The 9,924-nt window shown below is 44.0% G+C and overlaps 2 protein-coding genes across 2 annotated transcripts; one reads left to right on the top strand and one right to left on the bottom strand.

Moving 5' to 3' along the window:
- Positions 1 to 910: 910 nt before the first annotated feature.
- Positions 911 to 5,479, top strand: LOC135487407 (amiloride-sensitive sodium channel subunit gamma-like). The gene is made up of 10 exons (XM_064771040.1): positions 911 to 1,140; positions 1,463 to 1,928; positions 2,194 to 2,303; positions 2,588 to 2,751; positions 2,882 to 3,140; positions 3,494 to 3,572; positions 3,774 to 3,831; positions 4,221 to 4,312; positions 4,610 to 4,685; positions 5,017 to 5,479. The coding sequence occupies exons 1-10, from the start codon at positions 912 to 914 to the stop codon at positions 5,149 to 5,151; spliced, it is 1,668 nt and encodes a 555-aa protein (XP_064627110.1). The 5' UTR covers position 911; the 3' UTR covers positions 5,152 to 5,479.
- LOC135487419 (probable glutathione S-transferase 6) lies at positions 5,172 to 9,506 on the bottom strand. The gene is made up of 5 exons (XM_064771053.1): positions 9,271 to 9,506; positions 7,224 to 7,316; positions 6,726 to 6,838; positions 6,471 to 6,575; positions 5,172 to 5,803 (listed from the first exon to the last, which is right to left on the bottom strand). Exons 1-5 carry the CDS (start codon positions 9,401 to 9,403, stop codon positions 5,645 to 5,647), a joined length of 603 nt encoding a protein of 200 aa, XP_064627123.1. The 5' UTR covers positions 9,404 to 9,506; the 3' UTR covers positions 5,172 to 5,644.
- Positions 9,507 to 9,924: the final 418 nt, after the last annotated feature.

The raw sequence follows: 9,924 nt of genomic DNA, 5'->3' as shown, positions 1-9,924 counted from the left end.
CAGATTATGACATTCACATAGGCCTATATAGCCATGCAGAGGGGCGTGAGTGACGAAATCTTGCGTTCGATTCGGTCCACTGCCGAGGGTTACATCATGATTAATTTATGCCGCACACTTATAAAGGTATGAATGTTTAGAGTGGTTTCACGTGACGTCTTCCCCTGCCATGCTGGAGGGACAAACAACAGTGACCATGACAGCATTTTATTCAGTTCAGTCAGGCCTAACAAATCATTGTTGTGCCCTCCAACATGGCTGACCTACACTCCGGACGCAGTGGACCGGCCTCGTTCCTCTTCCATAAGGAGATCAAATTAGGATGACGCAATGGGCAGCCCACGGATTCCAGGCTGACCGTGAAAACACTTTTATATACACCTTTCCAGAAATGGGGCGCTGAGTGTCCGAAATAATGACGTCATAAGGAGAAACTAGGCCTTATGGTGGAGGGACAAAGGAGATAGTCATGGTTGACCAACACACTTGAATGCCTTTAATGACGAACAAGGGGGAAAAAGTTAGTTCCAATGCAAGCCACTAATTTCGGGAAGCATGTATAGACATATTACTAAATTTAGCAAACCTCCTTTAATTCAAATGGGTACCATCCTGAGATAGACTCCGTGGACAGCCCATCGCGTCATACAAATTTTGTCTCCTTACGGTGAGGAACGAGGCCGGTCCACTGCGTCCGGAGTGCATCCTGAAATGGCGAACAACGATAAACTTCACACCGGTAGCTGGTTGCATTCATTGGCCTACCGAACGTCCATCCAAGTGTTTCAGAACTGCGTTTTCTTTTTTCCTTCAGGACGCGGTTCGACCAAGATCACGCCGCGGGCATCTATCAGTACAGAGTCAATAGCTTTGGCAGTGGTGGTTTTGAGAAGTACACAGGCATGGAAATGATGAAAAAGTCGTCCGCTCCGGAGGATGCCGAAAACCGGAGACTCAGCGGGGAGGGTGTGACTTCCCCTGGGAGTCCTGTTCGTGGGGAAAGGGCCCGCGGAGGGATGGCATCACAACGCTTCTATGACTTTCTCCCGGTTGTTGACATGCATGGAATATCGAATCTGCTGAGGAGTAACCATTTTGTCAGAAAGGCGATTTGGATCGCGTTCCTCATTGGACTAACCGGTAGGAGTTCCGCTCAGTTTAATTCTCAATTCGATGTCATCTTCGCATTGTCAAGGGATCATCAAGATTTGATTCCTTTTACTCTTTAAATGTATGTTGTTTTCTTCATTTGCCTACAGAATAAAAGGCAATTGGGAAGCGCGGTTGCACCAACTGTTGAGGAGCGTCCGATCAGTGATCGGAAGGTAGTGGGTTCGAGGCTTTGGCATGGAGTGCCACTCCGTATTCCAACTTGCCGGACATGGCCAATGTGCTGTGCAAGTCCTTGGAGATTGTTGTCCACAAAGCGCTGTTATATAACCTACATTTCGTTGTATTTCAGCTGTATGTGCTTGGCAGCTGTCGGGTGTGATTCAGACATTTATAGACGCACCAACGGCAACAAATTTTGAATATGTCTTCGAACGCAGACTCGACTTCCCGGCAGTAACCATGTGCAATGTCAACCCATTCAGACGATCCAAAATATCGAAAATAAACAGTGATGATTTCAAGGAATTTTATAACAGAACATCTCAGGGGAGAAAAGGTGCTGGCGTCAGGAAGAAGAATAGCGCAAACTCCGGCTCATCAGGAAACTCTCCTTCACCTTCAGGCAGTTCTGGCGGCACAGACAACTTCACTTGGGATGACATTGATTACGATAGCAGCAGGGAGGATTTTGACAACAGCCAAGAGTTCTATGCGAAATACATGAGCCTAGAGGGTGACGATCAAACGACTATTGGGTATTCCCTCAATGATATGATGATCGACTGCTCGTGGGCAGGCAAGTCGTGCTCGCCAATGTAAGAAAGTGCTGTCAACAGGGCCAGACATAACTCTATTGATATCTGTTTCACAAATTTGTATATACTATTTGATGGGTAGGCCACTTCAAAGTGTTTTAGTCTGCAGTCTCTTTAAGTTTTACAACGAAAGCTGCCCATACAAACAGTGACAATCGTATGCTCTGGGGGTTTTTTGGCAACCAAAGTACATGCTGCGTAAAATTGAATTCACAAGTACATATGGTAACTGCACTTGTCAATTTACCAGTCAATTTTTTTTCAGCAATTTTACCCGATCAACCAATCCACGATTTGGAAACTGTTTTTCGTTCAACGTAAAAAATGCTTATGATGAAGCAGTTAAAAAAACGTCTTCGCCCGGTCCTCTCCATGGTGAGTACGATTGTTTGGCATTTTATTCTATTACATCATCGGCAACCCGCGCGCCAGGGGCATTCTTTTCCATTCAAAAGCGTCATCGGCAAACGTGCAGGGCCATTTCCAATCAAATCACATCATTGGAAACACGTTGAAGAGCATTTCCATTCTGAACCCATCATCAGCAACCCAATGGTGCATTTCCTGTCGAAGCAGTCTCCAATCGGAAATCGTACAGGGGCATTTGTCCTTCGATGCTGATACATAGGCCCATAACTGATTTTCACAAATATTTTCAGGTTTGTCGGTCATGCTCTACATTGACCAAGGAGATTACTTTCATGAAGTGGCCGACTCTGCCGGAATCAAGGTGATCGTGCACAACCAAGATGTGATGCCCTTCCCACAAGACCATGGCCTACTGGTTGCTCCCGGCTTTCAAACGCAGATTGGAATACGTAAGGTAAATATGCTACTGTCGCAGGCGCGGGAAGAATAAGAGGTCAGCCCAACCCTCACCAAATTCTACCTGAATTGCTCCCTCCATATAATGTACATGTATATAGTAATCCAACCTCGTTGTCTTTCCCCAGGTATCTATAGAGAGGATGAGCTCTCCTCATGGCGCTTGCGAAAACCTTACCACCGCTGAAGCTTTAGCGAGGGACGCTCACGTGGAGATGCTGTACGGAGTTAAATACACAAGCCAGGGCTGTGAAAAGACATGTTTGCAGAAGGCCATCGTGGAGACGTGCGGTTGTAAATACGCAATGTACGCGTTCACGGGAGGAGCCTTTAATAACACTAACGTTCCAACGGCGCCATTTTGTACCTTAACCAATACAGAATCACGTGAGTACACCTAGATCAAATCGTTTATTCAACGAGGAGAAAGTGGTGAAGTGATGATGAACATGTCGCACTTCTTATCTTGTGACTCCATCAGGCTGCAGTCTTACAGTGGTATCAGCCCAACGACGGCCACAGGTATCCCACACAACGTTTCCTTCTCATGCATATTATGGTTCGCATTGCGTGGGGAGAGTCAACAATTTATATAGGCTTACTGAAGCCCCTTTGTATTGAAAGGATGAACGCATTGATTCAAAATCAGATTTGCGTTACATAATTACAAATGTATGTTGTTTTCTTCATCATATCTTTGTCATATTTCGCTAACCGATTCTTGTACCGTCTTCTTGTAGAAACGTGTATTGAAAATGTAGAAAGACTGTTTTATATGGATCAGCTTACCTGTGACCCACCGTGCCCGATCATATGCAGGTTAGTAAAGCATCCTCTTTTATAATCTTCACACTGGTGTCGCTGCCTTGTGGATTTTTCCCATTACCTAAAGCAAAATCGACCCAAAGGCTCCCTGATATAAAGCATGATTGTGATTTAGCTCCTCGATGACGGCCACCAAGTTCCCAGCTGCATGGGCAGAACGACCGGATATCTCCTGATTCTATTCAATGATTTCAGCGAAAACCTTTTCCCAACCACGAGCACATCTTCAGGATGGCCAGCATTAGCCAAGGAGGTAGCTATAAATATCTACTTTTCTCGCCTTCGAAACCCCCAAGCTCCATTTAGTGTGGACTGAACAAACCAGGGAGGAGTAGGCCTGTATATACGACCGACCCTGGTATTCGAGTGTGGGTACAAGTGAGAATAGTGACGATTCACTGTGAGAGAGTAAACATGTGTAGACCTCTTTAAACATATTTTGGCACACCCGCATCCTACCTGTAGTCTTCCTTAATGAGTTGTTGGCCCAAGTGAGTCCATCCATGGAACTCTCGGCTGAACACAGCAGATAGATGTAAGGGACAACTCGGTATCTAAGTGTTTTGATGACCAAAACTAGAGTTAAAAGCGCCAATCTAAAAGCACCATTATTATCTAATGACCCTTTCTAAAATTCTTCAGGAAGATATCAAGATGATGATTGCCGAGGTGAACCCAAAGCTTGGTCAGATAATAATGAAGATGTCGGACATGGAAGCAAGAGAATTCTTACAGTGAGTGAAAAACGAATTTATGCTGTATCGGTATTGAGTATCGCCAACAGCCAGTGTAATGGAAATCAGTGTCCCCCTCAGTAGGAAGCCCGAGGGCGTATTGATCCCTCCCCTAATTGACAAAGTCATGAATCTGATGAAAATACATGCGGTGGCACACACATTTTTTTACTGGACTGCATGGACGGCTTTTGGGGAGATGTAGGCCTCCCCTCGATAAAGTGTCGCCACGAAGGGGGTAAAGGAATCTGTTTATAATGACTCTGTATACACGTTGTCTAATCGGTATCTTTGCAGCTACAACTTTTTGAAATTAAACGTTTTCTACCAAGATATGATGTTCCAAAGAATAGTCACCGAAGAGGGTTATTCCGTAAGTAGGCCTATGTATGTAAGATTTTAGTAACTGGGACTGAGACATCCTAATAGCCCAACTGCCCAGAATATTGTCTATCTTGACACTGGTTGTGTGTGGCAGTAGCTTGTAATATAGCTGTACACGTAGCAAGTGCCAGTATATACGGCTGTGTGGAAAAGACGCCTCTACCGGCGTATACACCCGTCGTTACAGTATGCATCATTGTGTAATCGCGATGATAGTCAGTTTAACTAAAGTGTACTTATGTGCATATGAACCTTAAACCGGAGCACAGTACTGGCGAGTCCGATGAAGTCAATTTAACCGACAATATCCTTCGTTTCAGTGGCAGGAGATGGTGTCCGACATCGGTGGGACCGTGGAACTCTACGTTGGCGCATCCATCGTCACGTTCTTTCAGCTGATTGAGATAGTTATTGACCTCGCACTCATTGGAATACGGGGCAAGTTAACGGGATGACGAATGAAGAAGGAAGATACTTTCTTAAAAGAGACACTGGGTCGATTATTTTTATTATATGATGTAACGTCAGACTCAATGGCGCAACAGAGAACCGATCGCTTCACGCGTCCATTTTCTGGAGCTGTGTCAACAAAATGGCTGATCAGCCGGGAATTAAGTATCTTACATGTGCATTGAATGTATCATTTTCAGTATCTTTATTTCTATATACGACGGTCATAATAAAGTAAGGCGCAATGATAAATATTTTTAACCCTGTACTGTAATTTTTTAAATGTTTGTATACATGTATATTATTGTGGCAATAAACTGAGTAACCAAATGACACATGAAGGACATTTTTTTACATCTTTTTAGACCATGGAAAATTTCATTTCCCTTAATTGTACCAACAACTTCCACCCTCTTTGCTAAACAACATCATCAATATCTACATCTATGAAGTAACTGTCAGCTTTTGTTGGCCGTCGATGATTCGGAAGCTGCAGGTCTAGAACGTATTCTTTGGTCTGGCGCTAATCCATTTAGCAATGGCCGGGACTGCACCGACCTTCTTCCTGTGCTGCGCAATGGGCCCGCTGACAGTTGCTCCCTCGAACGAGCAGACGGTGTCCAAGATTGAGAAAAGCGCCAAATCTGCGTAGGTAAGCTGAAAAGAACAGAAGACGATGATAATGTAATCTTACAATGATCACGGTCAATTCTGAAAATTCGGCTCTATCCCGTTCGTTGTCCGACCCATCACGAAATTCCCCAACCTTACAAATAAAACCGCATCGTGTTGCACCTGCAAGACCACGAAGCAGTCGAACTTTAGTCAAGTGCGGAGTCCTGGATGAGGACATACCAGGCTGCTGTCTCATTGACAAAACTCATTTCTGAAGAACATGGTCCTCCCCAGCAGATATACAACATAGAGCCACGGTAAATCCGTGTGACATTTGTCACATCTTTACAAGTCTTCGTAACTGTCACATGCTGCCATCTGAGCTAAGACATTGGAACTAGGCATAAGATTAAAACTATTCTGCAACTATACCATTCCGTCAATCGCCATTGAGTTTTTTTCGTTTTTGGGCGGTGGACGATTAACAGCTGGAACCCAAACCAGCCTCTGTTGATCCTTTACCCATCAGGTATCTAGTGCAGGTATGAACCTGGTTTATAAATCGGCAGTTTATCTTACTAACATACATGAGCTTTACACACCACGACGTATATATGGTATGGCGATTCTATCACCATTTCTCCTATGGTAACGTTTCTATACGTATCATGTACTACAGGGTTACACTACATTACAATCAATGCCTTACCTTAGAGCCGACGAGGAAACCCGTCGGGTTTGAAGCTAAAATCTTTTCAATCTTCACCACATGTGATGGCCAAGTCTTTGAGACAAACTCCTTTGTCTTCGCCTCCTGAAAAATAATGCACAGCCAACTTAGTTTTCGAGCTTTTGTGGCAGAAACGCAAGCAAATATTTTTTTCATTTGTTTTTTTTCTCCCCAAAAAGAAGAAACATCATCAGCCCCCCACCAAAAATTTGTAAAGCAGAATTTTGAACTCACCTTCTCCGCTTCTGGAGCGAACGTCACCTTGACTGCATCTGTCAAAATTTCGAGAGCACATTCTGCGGCTTCGTCGACTTTGGCTTTTTCGAAGTGGTCGGCACCTGCCAAATCTGAAAAGGAAAACAACAGAACTTGACAGCAACCTTAGGAAGGTGGTTCAAGCAAGCACAGGCTGAAGTCACGAACTTGCATGGTCATGGCGCTGTTGGCTTATTGCTTGGCGTTATCTCCAGGTTGAGTAGGCCTTCAGCCTTAGACGACTCGAGCCAAGTTCGCAGATTCTGCCCTCTGTCATGAACAAATGCCACCATTTCCTGCATGCAGTGGATGCACTTCGTCAGGAAGTGTTAGGCTTCCATTCGCCAATGCACGTGGGTGGAAGTTATGCATTGGACTCTTTTTTAAACTTTCTTCCCGGCAGATGGCACTGCGTTTCGATGTCCTCGAGAATCTATAACATGCACGTGGCAGTTTACATTGGAAGTTGTTACGTACCGAACACATTCGCAAGAAATCTGACAATGGCCTGGCTTTGCGCGATTGTTTTACCATCGACCTCCAGGTAGGGCAGCGAACCGAATGGTGTGTCTGAAAAATGTGATGATTTTATACTAGATGACCGAAGAAAAACCTGCACCGTAATGCACGTGTTTGGTATTTGTCGTATCAGAGCACCGAAGCAAATTCATGATTGTTCGAAGATAAATGGAAGAGTTTTTCATCCGGCCATGGCGATTTAGCGGATCCTGCGGATTCTGCGGAATCTGGTCTGCAGTGGATTGGTATCCGGTCGTTTCGCTCCCTGACGTTTTTGCCCCCAGCATTTTCGCCCCCAAACTTAGCGTAATACCATTAGGCCCCACGTTGGCCGCTGCCGTGATGTAATGTAATCAAGCTAAATCAAGAGAGTGTCTGAGAGTCACTCTACCCAAAAATTAGTCGTTTCGCCTCCTGGGACTTGGGGTGGTTTAAGGATCGTTGCCAGGATCTCGGGCTTGTCACCTGTCATCGCATGATCTTGCTGGCTGTTTGGTCATCAAGAGTGGGATGATTGACTCGGGTGGACGTTTTAGAAAAATCTTTTATTTATTATCATGAGAGTGGGAAATTCTCTGTTTAAACTGATTTGTCATCTGGGAGTCCTGGACATCATCAGTCATCATGTGACTTGAATATCTTAATGATGGATCATCAAGGCAATCGTATGTTGCTCGTGCACAATTTTGCGATGTTGTAAAATAAAGAGAGACGTGTCAACCAGGCCAGTGTAGAAGTTTAAAATGTCCCCTGGAAAAAGTGTCCATCCCTAATGTATTCTGCACGATATTAACAAATTAACGAATGAGCGAAAATGACGTGTGTTTTTCGGGTCGGTGCGTAACGACTTACACGATTACGGGCCAACTCGGCCTATTACCAACTCGGCCTGGGTTATAGATCACGGTCAATGGTCCCATCAGGGAGTTTTTTTTTTATTCATGCGCGGCACCCCCCCCCCTCCCACCGTAGTTCCTAAAATCATTGATTTCTTGGTCCTTACAGTATGTCAGTGTTGATTCAGCAGTTGTTTTGGCAAAGACATGTTTTTTTGGAGTTTCTGAAACCTAGAGCGCTACTCAATAGGCGGCTAACAAGAAACTACGCATTTATACTGTTGTTGCCGACGTATGTGTACAATGAACTTGGGATGTGCGTCGGCCCCGTGTTGAAATGCCGTCCAGTGCCAGTTGGTGCGTTTTTCGCTGATTTGTGCAAAATTCAACATATCTCAAAAGTTCAATGGTTGACCCTCGATTTTTTTTGATTTTTGTGTAGCGTTAGCAACTGTCTTTCATGGGAGAATGGTCACTGTAAGAATCATTCAGGAAGAAATGCATAATATTTGGGGGTTTTCGTGATTGTCCGGCCCAATTGGCAATATTGCCATTTGGGATGGCGAACAGAGCATGGAGGTATTATTAAGATAATAATACCTCCATGAACAGAGCTAGGAGCTTATGATTTATTTAAAGAAATAAAATGCCCGATTTAACATCCTGCAGAATCAGGGGAATCGGGCGTTTCCAGTGATATACGACACAAATGGGTTGTCCTCATGCATTCACTTTGGAAACGCATTTTAAAATAGATGTTACGTCCTGTTAATGGGGCACGTCATCATCACGTACATTTGGGAAAAACTCCCTAACGAGACCAATGTGGAAATCATCCGATAATAGAATGCAGACATTTTTTTCATGCATGTTGGGGTTTTTCCGAAATGCTTGATAATCTTAGCGGTTTAGACAATTTAACAGTTATGGAATATTACAAATATTTATTATAAGGATAATTTATCATAATATCGATATTCTCGAGCTGTTTTTATGCTGATTCCGCCCAGATTCCGCAGGTTCCGCAGAATCCGCAGGATCCGCTAAATCGCCATGGCCCCTATATCCCTAGTTGACCAGGTGATAATAATATGTGCGAAGGTTCTCTCCAATCCTTAACTAAAGGTATAGACCGGAGACCTCCTGATAAAGTCTGGTTTTGTACTTACTTGGTTTCAGCTTTCCCCATTCTTCAAAGCTAATGCGGACATCTCCATACTCGACTCCAGCAACCGCAAATATCAATCTAGAGAGTTCTGCCCTTCCCCTGGCATCAAAGTAGGTAAGCTTGTAATGAACCATATTTGACGACGAGCAAACGAACTTCGAGGTGATTGGGAACACGACTATCCTAGATCTTTCCTCGACTCAAAATGCCGAGTCATTGCATGAATGAGATCAATCATTACATAGGCCTACAGCCGGGTCATACTAATTCCCGACCTACCCCGACTTTTCCCGACATTTACCTACCGACTTGCGGAAAATGCTGCCAAAATATAGTGTATGTTAATTTCAAGACTTTTGAACGATGCTAAGTTGAGCAAATCAAGTTACATCTACCCAACCGACCGCAATTTTCTGCAGGTCGGTAATCTTGGTTAGTTGTGGTTGTCGCTTCTTGTAAACTGTACATGCATATGGCCTTGTCTGAACCCAGCATAAATTAATTATTGGAGTTGATTTGCTCAACTTAGCATCGTTCAAAAGTCCTGAAATTAACAGAAGTGCTGTATATGTATGTAAACAGTACAAATATAAATATTCTGATAATTAATACACTATATTTTGGCAGCATTTTCCGCAAGTCGGTAAATGTCGGG

Source organism: Lineus longissimus, chromosome 5 (genome assembly GCF_910592395.1).
Source record: "Lineus longissimus chromosome 5, tnLinLong1.2, whole genome shotgun sequence".
Lineage (NCBI taxonomy): Eukaryota > Metazoa > Nemertea > Pilidiophora > Heteronemertea > Lineidae > Lineus > Lineus longissimus.
Note: the sequence above shows the minus strand (reverse complement) of the source record. Positions and strands in the feature narration are given on the sequence as shown.

What these genes read in the sequence shown, in the direction of transcription:
- LOC135487419 (XM_064771053.1), bottom strand. Translation starts at nt 9,403, where the DNA reads ATGGTTCATTACAAGCTTACCTACTTTGATGCCAGGGGAAGGGCAGAA. An exon ending in ATTTCTTGCGAATGTGTTCG is followed by an intron (nt 6,839 to 7,223) that starts GTACGTAACAAC and finishes TTTCCTTTTCAG; the next exon opens with ATTTGGCAGGTGCCGACCAC. An exon ending in TCGCTCCAGAAGCGGAGAAG is followed by an intron (nt 6,576 to 6,725) that starts GTGAGTTCAAAA and finishes ATTATTTTTCAG; the next exon opens with GAGGCGAAGACAAAGGAGTT.
- LOC135487407 (XM_064771040.1), top strand. Translation starts at nt 912, where the DNA reads ATGAAAAAGTCGTCCGCTCCGGAGGATGCCGAAAACCGGAGACTCAGC. An exon ending in CGCAGATTGGAATACGTAAG is followed by an intron (nt 2,752 to 2,881) that starts GTAAATATGCTA and finishes GTCTTTCCCCAG; the next exon opens with GTATCTATAGAGAGGATGAG. An exon ending in CTTAACCAATACAGAATCAC is followed by an intron (nt 3,141 to 3,493) that starts GTGAGTACACCT and finishes GTCTTCTTGTAG; the next exon opens with AAACGTGTATTGAAAATGTA.